The sequence below is a fragment of the Scomber japonicus genome, chromosome 18 (assembly GCF_027409825.1).
Source record: "Scomber japonicus isolate fScoJap1 chromosome 18, fScoJap1.pri, whole genome shotgun sequence".
Lineage (NCBI taxonomy): Eukaryota > Metazoa > Chordata > Actinopteri > Scombriformes > Scombridae > Scomber > Scomber japonicus.
This window is the reverse complement of record NC_070595.1, coordinates 19734196-19759282: the sequence shown is the minus strand read 5'-3', so window position 1 is coordinate 19759282 and position 25087 is coordinate 19734196. Positions and strand designations below refer to the sequence as shown.

At 38.8% G+C, this 25087-nt stretch overlaps 2 protein-coding genes across 2 annotated transcripts; one reads left to right on the top strand and one right to left on the bottom strand.

The window, feature by feature from the left end:
- Positions 1 to 1659: 1659 nt before the first annotated feature.
- On the bottom strand, positions 1660 to 20747 carry fmnl1a (formin-like 1a). Its single transcript, XM_053337981.1, has 26 exons — positions 20712 to 20747; positions 16329 to 16516; positions 13224 to 13307; positions 12742 to 12828; positions 12570 to 12643; positions 12193 to 12276; positions 11952 to 12089; positions 11033 to 11141; positions 10746 to 10822; positions 10564 to 10657; positions 10109 to 10183; positions 9893 to 10003; positions 5753 to 5902; positions 5539 to 5640; positions 4704 to 5277; positions 4408 to 4532; positions 4078 to 4280; positions 3739 to 3973; positions 3575 to 3643; positions 3412 to 3492; positions 3195 to 3324; positions 2939 to 3102; positions 2729 to 2830; positions 2548 to 2643; positions 2268 to 2382; positions 1660 to 2142 (listed from the first exon to the last, which is right to left on the bottom strand). Exons 1-26 carry the CDS (start codon positions 20725 to 20727, stop codon positions 2078 to 2080), a joined length of 3348 nt encoding a protein of 1115 aa, XP_053193956.1. The 5' UTR covers positions 20728 to 20747; the 3' UTR covers positions 1660 to 2077.
- mlx (MAX dimerization protein MLX) lies at positions 17844 to 24654 on the top strand. Its single transcript, XM_053337982.1, has 8 exons — positions 17844 to 17882; positions 19206 to 19242; positions 19421 to 19510; positions 20268 to 20377; positions 20487 to 20589; positions 22582 to 22681; positions 22861 to 23062; positions 23172 to 24654. The coding sequence occupies exons 1-8, from the start codon at positions 17844 to 17846 to the stop codon at positions 23226 to 23228; spliced, it is 738 nt and encodes a 245-aa protein (XP_053193957.1). The 3' UTR covers positions 23229 to 24654.
- Positions 24655 to 25087: the final 433 nt, after the last annotated feature.

Here is a 25087-nt window from a genome sequence, read left to right as displayed (position 1 = left end):
TAGAGGTGAAATAAATGTAGTGGTGTATAAAATATTTCCTTCTGAAATGTGGTGGAGTGGAAGTATGAAGTAAAGATGTCATGGAAATACTACTCAAGTAAAATAAAAGTACCTCTAATTTGTATTAAAGTACAGTACAGTTACATTCCACCACCGCTTTTTACTACTTATGAAAAATGCTATTGTTCCATTATTTTGAACTCTGATTGAACTCTTGCTTACCAAAAAATGTCATTATCAATATTTCACTGTTTGTAGCACATAACGGTCATTGACAGTAACTCCGCTGCCGAGTGAAGAGATGAAGAACTGCAGCGATGTTAGACCATAAAGTTTTTCTGTTAAATGTGTTCAGGCGAAGCTTTCAACAGTATAAAGAGGTTGAAATGTTATATTTCTAAATGTAACGACTCTAATTGTCCAGTTGGAAGACGTACCAAACTGCGACCCCTGGTGTGAATACATGCTCACACAAGACGTCCACCTAGCTGACAAGGTATGAAAGTAGTTAAGTGGTTAGGTAGTTATATTAGTTTATATTGAAAAAGGAACATGATGGGGTCATTGTTTGTTAACTTTTTCATATGTATTTCACACACTCGTCACGACTCTACTATCGTGTGGCAGGCAGTGATGGTACTCCTCCTCACGTGACGTGTTACAGACGTGTTTACACAGTATCGTGATTTAGACATGTTGTCATTATTAGTTTGACCAGCAGAGCGCGCCTCGAGTTCATTGTTCACAGAGCACAATGAAGAGATGCGCATATAGCAGTGGCGATATTAGACCTTTTTAAGGATGCTCAAGCACACCTAAATTTGATCTCAGCACCCCTAAAAATAAATAAATAATGATTGTATTTTCTTCCCTAAAAATTATTTTATACAGCTTTAATTATTTTGTGAGCCTGTCTATTAGAGATGGGACAAACAATTATGCTACAGGTTTAAATGGTTTTATTTTAACAGGTTTAATGTACTTTTTATAGTTCTGTCTGGTGCTTATCTAAGGGTCCCCTCTGTAGAAATCTGTGATTATATATTCTGAACCATTATTATTACACACTATAGTAGACCACTCTATGTATTAATATTTATTTTTGCAATGTACGTTATCTAGTGAAATGGGTAACTTAGCAGGGGGTTTGAACACTTGCAGGGCATTGTATGTCAAATTCTCATTAGGAGCTGAGCCCCCCTAAAGGACTGATCCTAGAATCACCCCTGAGTTATAGCCATAGAATGCACATCTTTTAAATCAGATTTCCGGGAGAGGAATAAACAAACACGCAATCTAGGTAAATGTACAAAATGCAAGGTACAACTGTAAAAAATGACACATCTCCAAAGCATGGAGGGACGGGGGATGTATTATTGTAAGGTGTGATAACTTGTCTGTCATACTGTAGCAGCTGAAAATGCCCTGGAAAAGTCCTGGGAAATTATTTCAAGAAAAGAGTGGGAGCCCTGTTCTGGTGTGATATAAGAACAAAACTAATACAGAAAATAAATCTTTAATATAATGATATACATTTTAAAGCCTATTGATACTGGAGATACTAATTTATCAGTGTGGATGCCATGTTCTGTGAGAAATGTGTGTTTTTCCTGTGAGGAGACAGGTCTTTTGTACATAATTTGCTGTGATTGTGCAGCTCTCTTGTACAGTCTTGGCACCTGAACTTGCTTTCTCATCTGACTTGTCTGTGTGTTGCACTAAAATTACAGGAGCAATGGATACAAAAATAGTATTACTTTAAAATGCTCATGATTTTGTTTTATTTCTTAACAGGTAATAATAGTACAAATTTAAATCATACAAAATTCATGAGGTGCCAACTACAAAAAATGTTCAGCTATATATCGAATCGAATTCACTAACTGCATTAAAAATTACAAATAATTCCAACTTCATATTTACAAAGAAAATTCACACTACAATGTTGGCAACACAACATGGCATGAGGCTCATTATATATTTCGATATACTTTATACAGAACATTTTGAAGCATGCTCTTTTGTCTGTATGCTTGAGTGTGGTTCCAGTTGCATTTGCAAGGAGTCCAAAAGTGGCTCAAGTCTCCTGGCGCTGAGCTGGCCGTCGACCATCTGTTCGTCTGTATGGCGAGTTCCTCAAATCTGAGGCAGCGAAGGGACAAGCATAATGAGATGAAGGAAGAATTTCAACAGCATGTACATGTCAAACATGCAGCATGCTTGAAGTATCCAATGTGTCAATTCCAAGATGAATTGAGTTACTGTACCTGTGATGATGTCCTCCAAAGCACCGTCCTTCCCCTCGCGTACCTGTGGTTTCACCTGCCTTTTCTTCAGCTCTGCAATCAGATCCATCTGGGGCATCTTGGGCATCATAGGACCCTAGTTAAAAAACAATTAAATATGTTAATATAAGATAATTTATTGTGAATGTAGTATTTCTGAGATAACTATCTTTAAAATAACATAAAATACAATGAAACAGATTACCAGTCAATACAAAGATCTGATATATATTTTCTTATCACTGGACCTTAAATTTCTTACCTTTTGTGACCCGGCCCTGTTGGGCGATGGAGTATCTTTTACCTCGCTGACCTCACTCTCCATTTTCTTTTTCTGCTTAATCTCTTCCTCTGCTTTCTGTGTTAAATAACAACAAAATGGTTAACTTGCAATGTACTAAATCCTAGTTGAAGAATATCAGAAACCTACCACACATCCTCACCTTATAGGCCTTTATGAAGCGTCCAAAAACTGGGAAAAACTGTGAAGGCTGTGTGGTTTTTGAGTTCTCTCCAAAATACTCCACCACAGAGCCATAAGCCTCCTGGAACGAGTCAGAAAGAGCATAAGTTTAACATAAAGTGTACATGTAAAAGCACGTGATAAGGTGGTTTTCTCCATTGTGGGTAAATTTTATGAATTATAGACTAACCTGGGCTGTCTTGCTGTCTTTGATCAAAGAATCCAGCTTATCACTGTTGGTTTTGATGAATTCCTTTAACACTGGGCTGTCATCCTGCACCAAGAACTCCTTTTTGGTCATCTCCATTCCTCTCTCTAATGAGCGGATATCTCCAAGAATACCGTCCAGGGACACTAGCAAAAAAACAAACAAAACAGAAATTAGTTTAGTACCATTCCTGATTTATATAAAAAGTTTCAAAACTGCCCTGTCTGTGTGAATGTACCAAGTGCTGCCTTGTCCACAAAGTGTAGCTCAGTGTGGAAGTTGGCCAAGTCGGCATATTTTTCCATGATGATATTGGTGATGAAATGAAGCAGCGTCTGAGAGCGGTCAGTGGACTTGGTCTCCAAGAGCTGAAAAGCAAAGACAGTGTCAGAGTAGATTAATTTAATCAAGTTTTCTTACTGTGTAAATGTAAATGTAAAACAAAAGCTACTTACAAGGTCCAGACTCTGCAGTCGAAAACCGTAAGCTGAGCCCCTCTTACTGCTGTTCATGTAGTTGCCAAAGGCGAGAACAATCTAAGAGGAAATACATGAGATGACTTATAGAAAAACACAAATTTGGAAGATACATCAGCGTGTTGTATTCTCCCTTGCTTACTTCTAAGATCTTTTTCAGTTTGGTTGAAGACTTGATGGACATGGACGCCGAAATGATAGAGTCCAATTGCTGTGGATGGAATAAAAAAAATTCAATACATCTGTTGATGAAAGTTGAATCCGATTCTCTTCTAATCCAAGTTATAATAAACTTTATACACTCACCGGCTGCAAGCGTTTGACAGTGTCCGGGAAGTTGCCCATGAAAGTGAGAGTGTTAATTCTCTGGGTCAGACGAGGAATCTTCCCAAAGCGTAACATAAATTGGTCTTCATCAGTCAGATCGTCAAGCGGGCGGCCATCCTTCTCATAATTAACCAGCAGCTTCTTCTCAAAGTCTGATGGTATGAAGGGCTCGAGCAACTCAAGGAGGTCTATCGACAAAGACTCCTGGTCATACCTGCACAAAATAGTAGTAACACCAGTTAGTGTATGAGAGTTGTGATGTTAGAAGTGCAGGAGAGTCTGTTTAAGATAATTCAAAAAGGTCACCAAAGCACATACGTCTCTATAGCGGTGCAGATTTTAGATGGGTTCATTCCCCCCTTGCGTAAAGTAATAGCCAGATTCTTAGCCTTGTTGGGGTCAATCAGAGACGTCTTGGTGGGGGCCTTTTGGGCAGTCTTCTTCTTCATAGTGGACAGGTCTTTAGGATTACCCTGAGCCTTAGTCTTAAAGTGTTCCTCAAATATATCCATGTTCAACTCCTGAGGTAGACAGAACAAGAGGCAGAGATAGGAAGTACAGAGATGATGAATTAAAACAAAAAACTTGCATTAAACTGCAGATTATCTTGTACAGTGCATGTGGAAAATAGAGGATGTCTTTTCTTACCTCTAAAATCTGCTCATCATCCAGCTCATTAAAGACAGTGCCTGTCACCTGGTTAGGTTTTAAAGCCTGCCAGTTCAACAGTGGCATCCTATTCTTGGTCTGAATAGTTTTCTTGCCCTTAAACCCTGGGGAACCATGCCATGATGCAGAAGAAGAGAATCAGTCAGAGTGAGGAAAAGAAGAGGAATGATCAAACAGGTAAGATTTTTACTGTTGAATTTCTTCCATTTTATGACAGTTTTCAGTATTTTTCAAATCCTACTGTCAAGCGTTTACTTTTGAGACAACATACTTACCAGATTGCATGTTTGGTGCTCCAGGAGGGGGTGGGGGTCCACCCCCAGGTGGGGGCGGTGGAGGTGGGGGTCCAGCACCAGGTGGGGGAGGAGGAGGTGGTGGGCCTCCTCCAAGACCAGGAGGAGGTGGAGGAGGAGGGGGCACAGCTCCAGTTCCAGGTGGAGGTGGAGGAGGAGGTGGTGGTGGAGGAGGAGAGGCATCTGGACCGCCAGGAGGGGGAGGGGGAGGAGGAGGAGGGGGCGGAGGGGCAGTGGCAGTGGGGCTAGATGCTGGGGAGGGAGTATCACTGACAGAGTCCGTAGTGCTGGGCGGGGCAGCTGAGGCTGGTGCCTGGACGTATTCAACCACTGTGACAGGCACAACTTGGATGTCCAGAGCTCCTGAGGCGCTGCGTCCTAGTCGGATCAGCCCCTTATCCTGCAGCTCCTGGATCTTCTGCTCCAGCTCTGAACTCGTCTGTGGGGTGGAGGTGCTCAGTCGCTCCCTATCCTTCTCCCTCTCTCTGTCCAGCTCCTTCTCCCTTTCTCTTTGCTGCAAGGCACTAACCTGGGAACAGGACTCTCGTAGACTTTCCTTTAAGTTACAAACACAAATATAGACACACAACTAATCACCACAAAGAGCAATTTTTCTTTCTTCAGGGTTCATATGTACATATATTAAGCACATTATTCACATTATTCCGATTTATTTGATGAATGCAATGAAGATTATTAAAATAAAATGAACTGCCACTGACTATATTCTATGTGATCACAGTGAGGATGGCACACCTTACTTGGCTAATTAATCTTATTAAACTTTGACCATGTCATGAGCAAAACCAGCACTTACTTTGAGCAGCTCAGTCTCCTTGGTGGCCTGCATGAGCTGAGTTTCAAGTTCAGATATCTTCTCCGTAGCCTGATTCTCAATTTCTTGAAGCCGGGCATTCAGCTGCAACACACGACACAGACATTGCTTTAATGTCAGTTTACACAATACTTTACACCACCAAAATCTCCTTTTAGTCACTGTGATTCCTCTTTTTCTTTATTTTGCAGCTGACCTGTGAATTATGATCTTGCAGTTCGTCCACATGCTCCAGCACCCCTCCTCTGTTCTCAGCATCCTCCAGCAGTGCTCCTACGTCTAACACGTTGTCCAGGTAGGCCTGGATCTGGACCTGCAGCTTCTCACTCTCTGTTTCCTTCAGGCTCTAACACACAAACACATATAGTAATGATCTACACATGCAGTTTAAGTAATAATATGTATTATAAAGTATGCTGTACATGTCTAAAGTAATAATGGTTAAGATTAAGAGTGAATGAACTATTATATATTTATATATATATATATATAAATAACTACTGTGGATGGCATTACACTGGCCTCCAGCACCATTGTAAGGAATCTAGGAGTTATTTTTGATCAGGATTTGTCCTTGAATTCCCACATAAAACAAATTTCAAGGACTTTCTTTTTGTATCTGCTTAATATTGCAAAAATCAGACACATCTCATTCTCAGTCTCAAAATAATGCTGAAAAACCATGCATTTGTTACTTCTAGGCTGGATTATTCTAATTCATTATTATCAGGCTGTCCTAACAAGTCTCTAAAGACTCTCCGGTTGGTCCAGAATGCAGCTGCATGCGTTCTGACTAAAACTAGAAAGAGAGATCATGTTACTCCCATGTTGGCTTCACTGCATTGGCTTCCTGTAAAATCTAGAATAGAATTTAAAATCCTTCTCCTCACCTTCAAAAGCTGTTAATGGTCAGGTTCCATCATATCTTAAGGAGCTCATAGTACCTTATGTACCTACTAGAACACTGCGCTCCCAGCATGCAGCCCTACTTTTGGTTCCTAGTATCTCTAAAAGTAGAATGGGAGGCAGAGCCTTCAGCTATCAGGCTCCTCTCCTATGGAACAATCTCCCAGATTCGATCCGGGGGACAGACACCCTCTCTACATTTAAGAGTAGGCTTAAAACTTTCTTTTTTGATAACTCCCATGGTGCACTGAGCTCCTCTCTCCTCCTCCCCCTCACTCTCTATCCATCCATCTATATCCATTAACATTCATGTACTATTAATGCATTCAATAACCTAAACTTCTTCCCCGGAGTTGTCTGTGCTTTCTCGTCTCACAGGTAATCTGGGACTGTAGACGTCTGGATGATAGACTAGTGCCCCGGAGATTCTAACTTCAATGTTGATTTTAAATGTGCTCTCCTATCCTTCCTCTTTCTCCTCTCTACTCCAACCGGTCGAGGCAGATGGCCCCCCACTTTGAGCCTGGTTCTGCCTGAGGTTTCTTCATGTTAAAATTGAGTTTTTCCTTGCCACTGTCACCAAGTGCTTGCTCATGTGGGAATGTTGGGTCTCTTTAAAATTAAACCTGAAGAGTATGGTTTAGACCTGTAAAGTGCCTTGAGATGACTTTGTTGTGATTTGGCGCTATAAAAATAAAGATTGATTGATTGATTGATTGATTTAATTGTTTTCTCAAATTAATTAAATCATTCCTTCTTTCATTCATTAATTGTACTTGAGAGATCATTGACGGGCAACCCTGACTGACAATGGTGCTCATTGACAATTACAATGACAATTACGATTGACAATAGCGAAACATATACAATATACTAACAGAGAAAATGTAATACCACAGTTAGCTCATTAAAAAAGCCAATAAAACAAAAACTGAGGTCTTTAAAATGTAAAATAAAATACAGTTATGTCAAAAACCTTAAGATATTCCAAAAAGATTAAAATGATGAAGCTATAAAATAAAATGTAGTTATGTAAAACAAGTGCAAGTAGAGTTTGGGAAGTTAAAGATCCAGATTCCAAATAGAAAATGATGAAACAATGATGTTGATATAAATCATGAAAAGAACTGGACCTAAAATTTAAACTTGAGGGATAAAAATGATAGCTTCCCAGTTTATCATATTGTTGTCTCTCAGATATAAGTAGTTCATGATTGCATTGATATGCTGATATGTTATGTATATCAAATCCAACATTATGTAGCCTCTACAAGAGAAGGAAATGGTCCACAGTATCAAATGATTTGGCTAAATCAAGTCCCACACAGTGCTTTTTTGTTTACATCTAAAGCCGATACAACGTCATTTAGGACCAAAGTAATAGCAGTTACAGTACTTTGACCTGCCCTAAAACCAGACTGAAGCAGGCTTAAGATGGAAGCCCTGGGCAGACAGATCTTTAATCGATCATTAATCAGAGATTCAAGGGCCTTTGCCAGATAAGGCAGTTTGAATATATGCCTATAGATAAGATTGCTCTTGTCACCTTCCATACATATGGGCATAACATGAGCCATTTTCCAAACTCTAGGAACTTTAATGGAGGAGAAAAAAAGATTGTAAATTAGTTATTTGAGATCATTTGCTCTGACAGCCTAAGAAAAAAGGGTTCAGCATTGTAGTCTTTAGTACCTATCCTGAGATCTATGGCCAGGAGAGCATCTTTGACTATACTTGAAGAGACAGAATATAGGGGAAACAGATGGCTGAGAGAAAGAGAGAATAATCTGTCATCGGTTGGAGGAGAATCAAATTCCCCATCCTCAAAAAGTGACCAGCTGCTTCAAAATATTTAATAAAAGCTAAAATAATCTTTTTATACTCTGTTTTTTAGTTTTATTGGAATTCATGGCCTCCCAAACAAGCAGGAATTGAGTAATAACTAGAGATGAATTCAGGAAAATACACCTTTTACTACAATTTTGTTTTCCTCACCATGGATGTGTATCTATTTCTAAGTTGTCTGAAAGCAGTCAGCCAGAGTGTCTATAACTAACACTCTTCTTTTCACTAACAAGGCTGATAGATGATTGGTAAACCAGGGATTTTATCTATCTTTTGCTTTGCTTGTTTATGACTGAAAAAGTCCAAATCCAGCTCAATATCTTGAATTTCAATTGTAAAATGAATGTCACTATCATCGAGATTATTTAAAAAGGCTTGCTCATTAAACATTTTAAGTGACACTTCATAATAGTTTGGGAGTGTGATCTCTTCAGGCATGTGCTCCTGACACAGGCCACTGGGCAGTGATCACTAATTCCAAGATCAAATACACCAGCAGAAGCATTTTATTACTCCTATTGGATAGGATTAAATCAATTAGCATTGAGTTCAAAGGATTAGGTATAGTAAATTGGGTGATTAGCTGTGACAGATTAACACTGCAACAGATCTCTTTAAAGTAATCAGAGGTGTCAGAAAGCCAATCAATGTTAAAATCACCCGACAATTATCTCACTATTAACATACCTAGAGAGTTTATCTGCCAGATGATTAATCTAGCTAGTGACAGCTGCCTGTATCAACCACAGCAATAGACAACTTTGGAACCAAAACGACTTAATGACAATGTACTTGTATCAGGGTCTGCCTGAGAAACTAATACCTTAACATGATCTTATTTCTCATGTTTGAGCAGACTTCCGGTATTTAAATAGAAGAAATCCCAAACGTATCCTGGATTTGGGAATAACATAGATAAGATTATTAAAATATTATTATATTATATTATTATATTATTATAAATATTCCTGGCATTACGGGACATATTGTTCCTTGATTTCTGGCCAGACAGGCATCTAAGAGAGTTTGTGGTTGATAAAGTTCTGGTCAAGAGGGGGCATCTGGTGAAATAGAAGTAGATGGAAAGTGAGGCTAAGGAGTGATTGGCCAGGTGTGGTAGGGGAGTGGGTAGGTCTTAGTTCTTAAACCTACATTTAACAGTGGAGTGAGACTGGATTGCAATATGGCAATTATTACTACAACTGAGTGACAGATAATACAAACAATGGTAATATAAGTGATTGATTTCATATATGGTATTATGCATGTGAACATCATATTGTTGAAATTCTGTTTCAAAACAGCTCACGAATGGATTTGGGTAGAGAGACAGCACAACCCAAACCCTAACCCAGCCTCAAGTATAAAAGTAAGGACGTTACTATGTTGCCCTTAGCATAATGTAAAGGAAACTGTATAAAGATGCAGCGGCCAAATAATACTAAATGAGGAAGAGAATATGCATATACTCTTCCAATAACATGCAAAAAATGTATGAATTTTATGATATACAACTAGTTTTCACCCCTAATCTCTGAGTTTTTAGACATAACTTAAAACTACATATCAAAACAATCCAACTCACCTCCAAATACTTGTCTAGTCCAAGGTGAGTGAACTCATACTGTAGATGGACACGAAAGTTCATGTTTTCCACTGAATGGACCACAATGTTTATGAACTGCATGGACGCCACCTGGACACAAGCACAATGATGGTTAAATCTCAAATACATCCACAGTTTAACAGTTTCTTGGAGTATTTGTTAAACAGTCAGTCTGTGGTGAATTTAAGGACCCACCATGAAGTCAATGTTGCTGTCATCATTGGTGAAGTACTCCATCAACTTCTCGAAGCGGGTCTTTTCTTTGCTCACCTGAGGGGGGAAAAAACCTTAATATACACGGAGTATACATTACAACTCTTCCCCACATGGTGGCGTAAGGGGGGCATGAAAGCAAAATGAGTCTTTTCCTGATGTTATATCTATTACACGAAGTAGCTTAGTCAATACTCTAAGTTAATTGGTACAATATATTTCTTAACCTTGCACTGTAATTGCATTTAAAGACATTGGTATACACACGTGTGACTGTTCTACATGTGCTAAACTTATGATCACAGCGCTTGTGTCAGTCACAAGATGAGTAATCAAAGAAGGGAAGTCTGGAACAATGGCATGACTGAATGAGCAACTGTCGAGGTCAAATGAAAACATTGCAATATGGTGAAATACTAATGAAAAACTCATTTAACCTCTTTGAAGCTGTCAAAAGCAGAGAGAATAATGTCGTGTCCTCCCCTGACAAGACAGACAGCTGCCAGCAACTCCAACACAAGGGCTTTGGTCCTGTCGCAGCAGAGGAGGGACAGATAGTTAGATATGGATGCAGGTAGACAGATAACACATGCTTTCTCTCAGGACAAAATGTACGCACCTGGGATTCTTGCTGTTGAGGCTGAGGGTGATCTCATTCACACAGCGTGGGTGAGTCATCACCTGGTTAAAACCAGACTGAAAGCAGAAGGAAAACATGAACAATGGCCTCCAAAGAGATGCAGGAATGTGTGTTATGTTGTGTTTTAGAGGAGAAACTAAAACGTAAAAAACAAAATCACACATTGAGTGTCATAATTGTGTTTTTCATCAAACAAGCAAGTGAAACAACAGTGGGGAAAAAAGTGAAGTTAGGTATCACTTGCAAGATTTTTTACTTTACTGTACCTGGTAGTTCATGATGGCTCGCAGGCACATTATGCACACATGCACATCATCTCTCTGGCCGAATGCGTGGGACTTTTTATGCATCTTGCTCCCCAGAGTGTGGGTTATTCTATAAAGCAATAACAAGTTTATGGACACATGAACAAATACTTTAATAGGAGAGCTGGGCACAAATGGTTTGAAACCAGGGGCCCAGAATTGACATGCAAATAGGATTTCAGAACAGTTATCAGTGGGCCAATTATAACAAGACTTCAGGCGCTGTTTTGGACACCCACTGTGTCAGTGTGGCAATGGATGTGTTGCATCAGGTAAAAAAAAAACTCAACAAAAGACCAAAGGAAATGAATGAATGAGAATGGGAGGTATCAGTCATGGTTGGCAAATCACTTTCAAGAAAAACTGCTGTCTAGCAATAAAATAGCTATGAAGGTTAATGAGATATGCAGCAAAAACATTGTGTTATACATTTAATATCCACAAAACTAAACCACACCAAAAGGCATATTGATTCAGTTATAAAGACGTTTAGTTGTTTCATTTTTTACAGAGACAAAAGCCTTCTGCAGTTGGTTAATCACTATTTATCACTTGTCACTAGTTATGAGAGCATTTGAAATAATGAAGCTACGAACATATGCAGATCAGTACATAAAGGAACAGATGAGGTTTAGTTTGAGACAGCTCAGCCTCTCTTGGAAAACTGCATCTGATCAACTCTGTGACACTATGACCCTATCACTAGCACACCACTTCTCTCACGTGATTCAATGTTCTGACTATATATGCAACTGTAATCTAAGAGTTCCTCTTTATATTTTTGATAGAGTGCACTATACATACAATCATACTATCAGTTGAACATCTCTGGGTTTAGGACTCTGCTTTTTCATGACTGCTTCTTTCAGGAGCGTCTTACCTTACAGTCAACGCTCGAGCAGCTCTGGTCATCCCATGCGCATGGGAGGTGCTGGAGTTCTTGGTCAAGTCTTCCATTGACCTCTCAGCTGGCTTTCCTCTGTCTGACACACCATTTTCAACACCCTCCATATCAAACCTACACAGTTAAGAGAAACAAAATAAACACCATGGGGATAAATGACTTCACCATAGTGCGCCATCAGTCTTTGACACAGCTTTTGCAGCCTGCTGGTACTCACGAGACATCACTCTGCGCATGGGACAAGTATTCCACCAAGACATCCAAACCTTTGTTATGCTCATTGAGAAACTCTTGTGCCCATCTACAAAAAGACAGTCAGAGAATGGTATTTAGTAATTATGAGACACATATACTGCACTGAAATTGGATTTAATGCTCAGTGAACTCAAACTGACAACTAATAATAATAATAATAATTAACTTTATTTCTTTATCTTAATTAATGCTTCTAGAAAGAGTTTTACAGACAGAATGTGCAAAAATATGACAAATAATACAATAAAAAGTTCAGATTACTAATTTTATAAATTAATCAAAGGACCCAACAAAAAGCTACATCAAATCATATTACACATCAAAAGTTAACATGCTCACCCAATGTGATTGGTACGAAGGGAAATCTCCAAATCTTTGAGGACCTGGGTGGCTTCTTGGGTCCGTTTCTTATGCTAAGGAAGCAGCAGAGGTTGCAGTCAAGACACCACTGTGCAGGTATAAAAACTAAAGATGTATCATATATGAAAGGAAGATGCAGTTTTACACTGACCCTGCGAGACACCCCTCCTTGATCCTGGTAGAAGCTCCTGATCTTGTTCAGGTAAGTTGATGGGGGACTCTTTACCTGGAAACGCTCCTGGGGGAAAATGGATCACAGTAGAACTGAGTCAAAATGTGTTTACAGCAACCCCAAAAGATGATTTGGACACAGATTTACCAGAGTGCAGCATCTAAAGCTATAATTGCTTGCACTAGTAAACACAACAGACACAAACTGCTCTCTGTTTCCATGCCGACGCCTCTATCAGTTGCCACCGCGGAAACTGTGTTGCAAGGTTCTTACACTGCACTCTGTTCGTCACCACTTAAACCACTCTGCGTGTTTATGCACTACCTTTCAACTCTGTCCCAGTGAAGGAGCTGGTGCAAGAAGTCTGTTACGTTTGATGTCATATATTTTGAGGTATAATTGTGACACCGGCTTGTTATCAATATTTCATTGTATGAATAGAAAGCAAAAAATACTGTTACCTGATCGCAGACTAGTTCCCACTTCTTGTCATTATCATACTGACTCAGTAGCTTCAGTTTATCTGGGGGCAGGTTCATGTAGCTCTGGAAGAGAGTGAGAACAAGACAATCAAAACTCAGAAAATCCAGTGTGATCAAATTAATTTTAAATGTGAGGATGTAATTCAGGGTAAAAATAAATTTCACAGAAGCCATATGTTTTACAGTTCATCTTTACACCTTGACTGTAATTGAACATATCATTATTTCTTCTTCTTTCCTGCTTATGCAATCATATTCAAATTTAAGAAAACCACGATGCACTTTCAGTGCAAAGCGGAAGGGAGTTAACAACCGAACGGAACTGCCAATGACTCAGTGTTTACATGTATGTATGGTTGTCAGGTACCATGTACGTCAGAAACTTTTTTTTGACTTTTTGTCATCATTTGGTTGCTACAGTTTTACATTACAATGTAACCTGTATTGAAGACGTTTTGTCCTCAGTTAATCGCACATTTAAGAAATCCCACTCCACTACCCATTGTTATTTATTTCTTTACTTATATATTTATATGACCAGATTTAAGATATGAACTGTGTCAATTTCTTATATATAGACACAATTAGATTATCATTCAGATCATCCCTTTACATCAAAAACTGTGTATAACATGTATAATCTTGCAAACATTATGGAGAAGTTTCGCACAGATCAAGAAATCCCCACCTACAAAACATTTCGGTGAAAGGTGACTCAACTCATCTAAAAGGTTGAGATATTAGTGTCCAAAATGTACTGTTTCAATTTGACTTTTCACCCTCAACTTACAGTAAAATGTTTGACATTTAACTGAGCAGTTATGTAATGAATGATTGTGACATGGATATCCCAGTCACCAGACCTCATCATAAATTAACTCTTATGGACGATTCAAAACCAAATAGAATGATGTGTAGAAAAAAGAACAGTTTTAAAGGGCAAAGTCTTTATGTTTAAGTTTTTTTTTGTAGAACTGTCCTTCAGTTTCACAAAACTGCAACAATCTCCGCCAACCCCACTGTGTGTTATGCACCTGTCCCGAGACTCCAGACACAACAATGACTAACTGACAAGACTACTCATTTCGGTTGACATTGGGTGGTGATCTTGAATCTAACAGTTTGTACATTTGAGCAGTCCTTAGTAGTTTCTTTCCACACCCTAAAGACAAAAAAAGAGAAGCAAAAACGGAAATGGCACACTGCGGCGGTGCTGAGGAGTTGACATTTCATTCCTGTTGGGGTAAAGGAGGGGTCTCACTTATGGTTTTGTGGTACAACACTTACAAGACAACATTGTTTTTATGACATGCATAATCATGTATGTGCTTCAACACCAACCTACTACTACAATAAATTCCCCAAGTTTAGAAACAACATAGAAAAGAAGAAGAAAGACCACTTCTCATTTCCTTGTAGATTTAGTTACACACACAGGAAGGTACAGAATAGCATCTCTCTTAAGATGACTTTTGTAAGTATTTTTCTGAAAAAGGAAGTGAAGTCATTCTTTCATATAGTGCCTGAAATGCCCCTTAAGTTATTTTTCTGGGTGAGAAGAATATGTCACACTGATTGTGAAATAGATAACCCAAACGTCACACATAACCCAACATTGTCATGCCTCTTTGTATTTTCAAGCATGACGACACTCTCACAAGACGTTTTGTCAACCTATGTGAAATAATCAATTAACGTAAATAAAGTTAAATAAAATCTATCATCAGTTCTGACTGAATAAAATTTGTGATCATTATTCTCAGTGATAGTGTTTGAAAATTTCAGAATTACATAGAAAATCTGGATGGAGTAAATGTTTTTTGTTTTTTAGCTTCACTAAAAGTATAATCAGGTATAAAAAAGAGTTGTGCTCACCCCAATTCTACATTTACAAAATTAAAAAACACATAAGCTCCCAAGGTAAAGTGGATTTGTAGCATTTTGGTTAATTACTGTAATGTACTGTTTACATAAATAGAACTTCACCTGTGCCTCAAATTGAGGCCCAGGTTTCAAGTCAAACAAAAGAGATTAATCATATACATTGTTTGACTTACAAATGTCAGTTTTTGCTTATGTCCTTACACATCCACAGAGTACCTGCATAATTCATGCTGTTCATCCAAGGGCAAAAGAGAAGATTTTGGTCCATCACTGAACACATGATATCACATATATATGGAGCATCATAGAAAGAAAAAGAAAAACACTTTGGGGACTAGAGACCAAAGCTTTATCCATTATGGTGTAGAGCTTGTTTTCTGTTTTTTAAATTATGGGTTGACAAAGTCAAACTCCTTAATTGATGTTAATGGACACACTGCAGGTTGTTGTGTTTCAGCATGACACCACAGTTGGAAGTCTAATTCAGTTTTAAACCTTTTTATGTTCGTTAACATGGATCTTTAAAGTGAGATTCAGGTGCTTCAATGTCCCTGACACTAAATCACAGGTTTTGATGTCTTATGATTTGGTCTTATGATAAGTGTCCCAAATACTTTCAATATTTATCACAAGTCGTACAACTTGTTGTCGTACAACTTGTGAAAGAGTGGTGAAACAGTTGCTTTCCGGTCTTATGGCCTCACTCATGTAAATGTATTGCTCAACTTCCCCTTAGGGCCAGCTGCCCATGCATGCATTACTCATCCTGTTCCTCGCTTGCCATTTTCAAATCAAATGGTAAAGGAAAGAAATACCAGTCAGTCTCACCACTTGTTAATAGTATTGGTTCCTTTGTGATAAACCACTGATTTGCTGTTAACTTTGTGTAATTATTATTGGACAAAAATGGTACGTCAAATGACTCTTTGATAGACTTTTGAAGTTTGTATACAGTTTATATTGTTTTTTGACAGCACACGTTGGACTGAGAGTGTAACTGCTTAAGACTCAGAATACTTGCTACTTATAAAAACATTAAATTATCTGATAAATTGGTTTATCTGTGCCTCTGAACCATATGAACCTAAGTAGTTATCCCAGCCTCTGGCATTATTAGTGTGTAAATAAAACAAATATATATTCTATGTTTTCAAGTGCAGTAAGGGTGTTTCCCATCTTGTTGCCTGTTCAGTCACTCACCAGAACCATGTTGAAGCGTTCTTCCAACTCCTCCTCTGAAGGCATGGGCAGTTTGGGGGGAGCCGGCTGCTTCTTCTGCAGGGTTGGTGTGGGGTCACTCATTCCTGAAGCTGCCCCAACTGAGTTCCTGGACTCTCTGCCTTCAGTCGGTTCCTGCTCCAAAGCTCCTGCAGCCGCATTCCCCATCACTAATTTCCAAAAGTAATCCAGGAGGAAAGCTTTACAAAAACACTATTTTTGTTGAGAAATTAGAGTATTCCAAGTAACAAAAGACCTCCACTTCAAATGACCAGAGCAAGAAGGCCTATATCAAAACAAGTCTTAAGGCCTTCAGTGAAAGTAACATCAAGCCACTTGTTTACTGCATCCGCCTCTGTCCTGAGTGCAAGGTGAATGATGAAAAAAGGTAGTTCGTCCTCATGTCTGTCTTCTCTTCAATGTGTATCACTCTCTCTACAGTACCTTTACAACAAGCCTTGATTGGGCTTGGTAGGGCACTAAGACAATAGTAACCACCTATTTCTATGTTCTGCACGAGTTGACAAAAAACTCCTTCAGTACAGAGGACTGCGTGTGAGAGGAAGGATAGGGGAGTGTGTGACAAACTCTAACACAGACAGAAACCACAAAAGCACAAAAGCAGAAGAGTAACTTCCTGTGTATGACAGCAACAAGAACCTGGGGTGGAGGACAGGGTGGGAGATTAACATGGTAACAGTTGGGTGTACCATGCATTTACAAGTAGGTGGTTGATGAGTACAACAAGGTAGTACAGGAATTACAGGTAGCACAATGTTCAGAGATAGTAAATACATGCTAACTAGGCAGATGCATATGTTAAATCAACCAGCAAGCAAAGGACACTTTCTCCCATTTTACCATAAATCCACCTGCACTACACTGCAGCCATTCATTCTCTGGAGGCCAGCTGAACTTGCAACGGGCCAGAGGTTACATCAGGGTTTCATGTGTTTTGGTCATTTTCCTTTCATGTAAGTCCAGATTGTTTGTAGCAGTAAGGTATATCTGGTGTTGACAAGGTAGAGCGGAACAGCGACACTCTGTGGTTGAAGTCAATTACTGCAATGCAATGTTGCTGCCTTTGCGTGCCCCCGGAAATTTGGGAATAATCTTCAGAAAATATAGTTTTGTTCAGTATGTTTTAAACTAAATGAGAAATGTGGACATGGACCCTGTAACGCAGTTTGGTTAAATATATATGGATAAAACATGTATATAAATTACCACCAGCAAATACATGCTTTTAGTAATCCTTACATACGAATTAGCTTACTTTAGGAAACTGATTATTTAGTGTGGATGCAAGTGATTATTTCGACGGTACATGAGTTACTGCAACTTCAACTCCCGATAAAACTAGATCTTTTTTTTCTTTTAGATTTGGATACTTGAAAGTAAAAATGTAGTCTGCTTTCACTTTTTAAAGGAAATAAAATACGAATTTACGACAGGTACGCAAACGCAGCAGCGCTATCAGTAATTTAGCATTCCAAAATGACCGACCCAACAACGTCGCCAGAGGACCACTGGAAAGTAAGTCACTTAAACTATTATTAGCTAACCCCAACATTTTTTTTATGTGTACTTGACTAGCACCCTTTCTGTGTGACTGTAGTGATAACTGTCGAACCTCGTTTTCGTCCAAAACATGAAGTTTTGTTAACATTGTGGTTGAGCTGTGCTTTGTTAGCTCGACTGCTAACGCTGCGAAGCTACAGCTGCTGGCTAGTTAAGTAAACAAAACCCTCAAGCTCCTCATATTTACCTGCGTTATTGTGGGAAAATGTATCACTTATCTGTTTGTGCATTTCTTTTACAACTTCAGTGTAAATTTATTGAAGAGTCTTCAACAATAACAACAGTTATTATATGCCATTACTAAGCTTGTTTTAATTGCAACTTCACACTTTCACTTGTGAGAATCACTGATAAGACTTAAGACACAAGAAGTTTTCTTGTAATTGTGCTACTGTGGACAGCATAACAACGAAATTAATATGTTGCACGGGCTATATAAAAAGTTTAACAATTTGACAGCTCGGGGGAAGAAGCTTCCTACAATTGCATACATCTATGATTAAGAAATAACTCTTTCCAATGTCAGTATTGACTGTTTTAATGTTGTATCTGATATTGATCTACGTAGCCAGGACACACAATTAACACCTGCCACCAGACAAGAAAAAAACACTGATAATCGCAATAATAATAATCATAATTGAGTGGTTGATAAAATGGTGGGCAAAAAAAGTAAATTTTGCACCCTTACTATAACTGTCAGTCATGGAAAAGCTGCGTGTGAGTAAAAAGTCACTTAAAAAGATAGATCTTAATCTTCCTCAAACCAGAGGCCCTTAAATAATTGTTGAAATTCAATATTAAACATTCTTTGAGATGGCAGCAGAATATATGTCTACTCCAGGTGGCAAGAATAAAATCTTTTGTCAGAATATTCATTGTTAAATATTAAACATATACCACGACTCATTGCTGAAATTGAAGGCAATTTTATGAGTTTTTTTCTAGCTGGAACCATAGAGAGACCCTCAGAGATAACTGGTCCCAACTTTGCAGCCACATCTTTAAGTAACTATTGGGTTGTGATGCCCTAGATCAAACTGTGGAGCTATGATTGAAGTACTAATTTTGCACAGCTCTTTATCCTCCTGCATATATGGATTGGACAAATAAGGGCAATGCTCAGTGGGGGTTTAGACTTTTTATTTAGCAGGCAAGCTGTTGGCCTATTGTCAGTGTATTTGGGGCAGCACAATTTTCCTCCTAGTTATTTCAGCCTCTCAGCCTCTTATTTTCTCATTTTTCCCCATCTTCTGTTGTGTGGTGATGGCTCGGCAGACAGACGGTGCTTTCAGCGACAGCGGCTTTGACCCCAGTGAGTATAAAGTCAGTTCATATCCCATACGCTAAACGACAGGAAACTTGTTTTTGATATTCAGGCTGTGTGATGGTGAGCTTTTAGTTTCTGGTGTTTGAGTTTAGTATATTAATCTATTTCTGGTCTTGTGGTGAAAGAGTGAAAGATATTTTACATCTCCTTTCTTGCTCGTCAGGTTTCTTTGCTGAAACCACCAGAAAGGGTACCGTTGTGTCCAGGGCTAACAGCATCGGCTCAACAAGTGCCTCTTCAGTACCAAATACAGGTATGGTGTTTGAAACAGAGGGGATCAGCTGTTCAGAGTCTTTTTTTTTTTTTTTTCAACATATGAGAGCTGTAAAAAACAGACTTAGCCAGACTTTTCCTATTGTGACCCACAGTATACAAAATATGGAAATAAAATGGATCTTTATTCAATTGTAGTGCAGCTGGTACCCATTTTATATATGCATCATATTCTATAAAATGTTCACCTGGAGCATTAAAAAAGTCTTTTTTCCATAAAATTGACCAAACAGAAGGATTAATCAAACATTTATTAATGACCGAAAGGAAATGTATGAATGTCAATTAGTGTAGAGACTAATTATGAGTCAGAATATGAACAGTATGTAAGGGTTGATTTAATCATTTATACTTTAACTGTGCCTCTTATTGAATGATTTTCCTGAAATGGGTATGCTTGTACTCTTAATTCTCTAGAAATTATCACATATTTAATGTATGTAGCATATTATATCAGCTGTCATGTAAATTAAAAGTTAAATGTAATACTTACTCATTATGTGAGTTACTGTATTGAAAGTCAAATTTAGTAGGAGCTCACAGGAAAGCAGCATTCTAATGGAGGGCTTTAAAAACATTAACAGAACCATAAATTGTTATATTTTTTTGCCATAGGTTAGTTTAAAGTGTATTACAGCAATCTTGAATTGACTGAATCATCTTTTCTGCATCCTGCTGGGATGAAAAAAAGTCCCTCTTAAGTCTCTTAATCTATGTCTTAATATATTCTCAAATAGACGATGAAGACAGTGACTACAGGCACGAGACGTCGTATAAGGACTCGTATAAAGATCGGCGGAGACAAGCGCACACACAGGCTGAGCAGAAGCGTAGGGATGCTATCAAGGTAAGGTTTTATAGTACACTGCAGTAGGATGTGGGTCTCTGTGAAATATATTCCAATTTTCAGGGTTTTTTCACTTGTTAATAACACCTTGTCTTTTTTTAAACTGTAGAAAGGCTACGATGACCTCCAGTCAATAGTACCGACCTGCCAGCAGCAGTCTGAATTTGCAGTGGGAGCACAGAAGATCAGCAAGGCTACTATACTGCAGAAAAGTAAGATGTGATCTTCAGTTTCTCTTTGTATAAAGGCAGTTTTATAAACACTTGGACAGCAGATACAAGGATTACCGCTGTTATTCAAATCACTATGACTTAAGGTTTAGATTTACACTCACCTGCCACTTTACTCATGTGTCTTTGTTAGTTTCCCCCAATTCAGTTGACATTTTCACGCCCTGCGCTCATCTTGTCTAAATAGCAAATGCACTTGCACCGGTCTGTGCACCGGCCTGTGCAACGGTCTGTGCGCTTGTGAGCGTGTTGATCTCAAAATTAGGTGCGGTGAAGCGCATTAGTAGCGCAATGCTATTTTGAGGAAGTGGAAAGCAATTGCGCAAGTGACCAACAAAAAAACCACGTCTGAAGTTACTGGCGCCTATTTCACTGTTATTTTAGGGCACATTAAACAAGAATACAATATGTTAACATGATCCTACATAGGCTGATGTGCAGCATGCATACACTGTGCTTGTTACGCACACGGACGCGCTGCAGCACACAAACATGCAAAAAAATGATAATAAAACAAAAGTAGCCTATCACATCAATATATAAAAAAATACATGTCCTATTGGTTAGTCATAATGTTAATCAGATTTAATTACTTGTAAACAATAACAGATTCAATGAGAATGAGCCTCCCACTGCTGTATATATTTGTTTGGGCGGGGGGTCAGCACCTTGGAGAGTGCCACTACGGACCTTCCTAACAAATCTATGAAGGCTTAAAACAGTTTTGAAACAATATTTAACACACAAATGCGCTGTTATAATAGCAATCTGCCAAAGTGACAGCGCTCCTGGTAATGAAAGGGAATGGGAGATGACACTCTGATTGATTTACTGTGTGTTACGCCCAAAACACACCTATCATTAATGAGGCGACTTAACTCCAGCCCTTTTAGACCATACGCCCCGGCACATTGACCATTTGCCCAAAGGCACTTGCGCCACGTGATGCACACCATGCACTATAAATCATTAAAATAGGGCTCTAACTTTCATGATGTAGGCTCCACTTAATTAGATGCCTTTATATCAATAGGGTGAGAAACAAGGAAAAAAACTGTAAGAAAACAATCAGCTGGAAGTATTTTAACGTCCTGCGCTTACTGAAAACTCTTCTCTTTCTATCAGCTTGGTTCATTGTCGCCGTCCTCCACTGATCTCTGCCATCAATAACACATTTTTGCCCAGAGAATTGCTGCTCACTGGATAGTTTCTCTTTTTCAGACCAGTCTCTGTAAACCCTAGAGATGCTTAGAGAAAATTCCCAGTAGATCTGCACTTCCTGAAAAATTCAAATCAGCCTGTCTAGCACCAGAAACCATGCCACGTTCGAAGCTACTTAAATCACCTTTAATCACCACTCTTCCCCCATTCTGATGCTCAGTTTGAACTTAAGCAGATAGTTCAAACATCAGTCGACATCTTAATATGCCTGTCAGGAAAAGATAGTAAATAGGAGAAAAAGTGGAGACAGTGAAGTAAAGGTCAGGTTATTCTGTCCAGCTGCCAACATCGGCATTATTATCTAATTACATGAACAGAGTATCCACTTGAGTCCTGCTGGGCTTAATTAGTTGAACATGGCCCAAAAATTGGCAAGGTCACTATTTTATTTTCACTTGTGTCACCTCTCAATCTGTGTACAGATAGCCCCAAATTACAGGTAACGGACTTGCATGTTTACATTATAAAAAGCATGCCCAATATTAAGACCACAATGGAAAAATAATAAAAAGGCATACAGAACATAAATATTTATATTGGCATATATTCAAATCACTAGAGTTTAACAGAAAGATGTTAGTAGATAAAATATTACACAGCACTGATATATCTGCACTTAATTTCCTACAAGGGGTAGAAGGGAACCTGCATGATGGTTCGGGAACATTTCTTGAAAGACGGAAACTCCATCTTTTGTAATCTGTGTGCTGTGAAGAAATCCCTGACTGAATCATCTCTGTATTTTTCATTTAGCAATCGACTACATTCATTTTCTTCATAAAGAAAAGAAGAAGCAAGAGGAGGAAGTTTCCGTACTAAGGAAAGAAGTGATGGCTTTGAAGATCATGAAAACGTGAGACAATGGTTCAAAACCTTTTTCCGCTTAAGCTTTTTTTCCATCATGAGTTAATTCACAGTCCCACTTGTTCTTGCTACATTATGATGTTGGTTTCACTTGCATTGTGTCATGGCAATCGATTAGTTGTATATTTTGCACCGTCTTAATAAATGGTGATTGTGTTTCTTCAACAGAAACTATGAGCACATAGTGAAGGCCCACCAGAACAACCCACAGCAGGGAGAGGATCAGGTGTCTGACCAGGTCAAGTTCAACATCTTTCAGAGCATCATGGACACCCTGTTTCAGTCTTTCAGCAATTCTGTTTCAGTGAGCAGCTTCCAAGAACTGTCAGCCTGTGTTTTCAGTTGGATTGAAGAGCACTGCAAGCCCCAGGTGAGGAATGTATTTGATGCATTGTGGTCAGCAGATCAGACACTATTGAGTTGTTGATGTTGAGGTAATTATAATATGTGTGTGTGTGCACTTGTTTCGTTCTTTACAGACGCTGAGGGAGTTTGTTGTCGGGGTGCTCCGGCAGCTCAATGGTCAGCTTTATTGATCTAATGAAACCTCTGGAGTGAATTTCCAGAAATTGACTTTGGGCTTGCTCTGGCCTCTCAGGGTGGAGTAAAAACTTCAAATCAGCCTCAGGCCACACCGCAGTATTTACACTCTCTTCAGCGCATCAGTGACTGACTCTCTGGCTGCAATTGGATTACCTCAACCCACACCATGGCAGAGATGAAAAGTTGCATTGGTTTGAGCAGTAATATGTTTAAGATTACGTTCTCATTGTATAATGGTACATAAACACAGCATCTGCTGACTCTTCATATTTCTTACTTTTATTCTGCAAAGAAATGCAGAGGAAACCGTTTCCTAATTAATGTATGTGTTAAAGGCATCAGGAAGACATCAGCTAGTGTAGAATGAATCTTGTGCTCACGGTCTTCAGAAACAGGATCCCCCCCCCCACACCTTAAAAAAAAAGAAAGACAAATCAACACTGTCACCAGTGTGGTTTCACAGGCAAGATTGTCACGTATGGAGTTTGATATAACAGCTGCTGTAAACTGTCTATCTAACAGACGGAAATAGCGAGAAGAGTGGTGAGGAAACTGGTGAGTCCACACCTTCCTCTGTCACGTCAAGAACATTACGACCTAATGCTGAACCGATGCTTCAGTGCACAAACACTGAGTCGGCCATATTATTCCTGAACTGTTCTTAGCTACTGTACTTTTCAGTGTAATTGTCTCTTCTCCTGAGTTGCTATCAGGAGCATGCTCTACAGAGCTTATGCTTTTTATCACTGTGGCTGGATTACAACACAATTCTTTTACCCTTGATGTGACAAGCCAGCAGAGGCTGAAATTGCTCGTACTGAGTGACATGTTAGCATGAGACAGGTGAGCCATTTAGGCAGCATAAAGGTTTGAAATGTACAGTTGTGTGCAAAGATTTGGGCCCCCTTGACAAATAACATTTTGGTGATTTAATTTTTATTTTTTCATTGAACAGTCATTAGGATATGGAACATAAGATACTACTCTCAGCAAACATTAATGCATATTTTTTCTGTCAATTTGATCAAAAAATAAAAACATAATTGTGGCCATGTGCAAAAGGTGGGCACTCAGAGTGGCAGTCTCAGATTCTTCTTACAAGGTCTCAGACCTTCATCAGCTCTTTAAGCCTGAAGCACATCAACATTATCATTATGAAATATTAGCTGGTGCCAGTTTCAAAGTTTTACAAATTCTCGGACCTTGTCCAAACGTGTTCCTCTAAGCAGTTGTGAATAACTCTGAAAATTGAAGTTATTGATGCCCACAATGCAGGCTAACAGAAGATAGCAGCGTGTTGTCAGCTCGTAGTCTCCATAGTAATTAAGAGATGGCAGTTTAGGGGAACCTTTTTGTAGCCGACAAGACACTTTTTGTGGCATAATGAAACGGTTTATGTTCCAGGGCTGAGAAAGATTACATAACACTGCTACATTACAGAGAAAAACAAAATGTAATGACGTTTTTAAAATATAAATTTTACTAGCACATGCATAAAGTGTGCTGTTGGTTAACGACAATGCTCATCGCCAAAAGCGGTAAAGATTCTGAATTTGTTTGCATAACCAGCAAAGAGACAAAACATTTTGTCTATTTACTGCAATACAGTATAACATAACATTACAATTTATGAACTTGCAACAGACTTGGCTGAAAAATGGGATTAGTGGTGTACAGAGCTGCTGAAGCTCCACCTGGTGGCCGTTTTGAGATGAAACCAAATTAAGACAGCAACAAACTGGCCAACGAAAAATTGGCTGACTGAGACTCTTCTCATCGACTAACTGTTTGGTCAATTATTAGGCCTTAATGGATTCCAGTAAATACCAACAAATTATGGGAGCAAACATCA

Coding starts and splice junctions, on each gene's coding strand:
- mlx (XM_053337982.1), top strand. CDS start 17,844: ATGACCGACCCAACAACGTCGCCAGAGGACCACTGGAAA. Junction 19,243..19,420: donor CGACAGCGGCTTTGACCCCA/GTGAGTATAAAG, acceptor CTTGCTCGTCAG/GTTTCTTTGCTGAAACCACC. Junction 20,590..22,581: donor GGCTACTATACTGCAGAAAA/GTAAGATGTGAT, acceptor TTTTTCATTTAG/CAATCGACTACATTCATTTT.
- fmnl1a (XM_053337981.1), bottom strand. Junction 5,278..5,538: donor AGGAGACTGAGCTGCTCAAA/GTAAGTGCTGGT, acceptor TGTAACTTAAAG/GAAAGTCTACGAGAGTCCTG. Junction 3,644..3,738: donor CTGTCAAACGCTTGCAGCCG/GTGAGTGTATAA, acceptor TTCCATCCACAG/CAATTGGACTCTATCATTTC.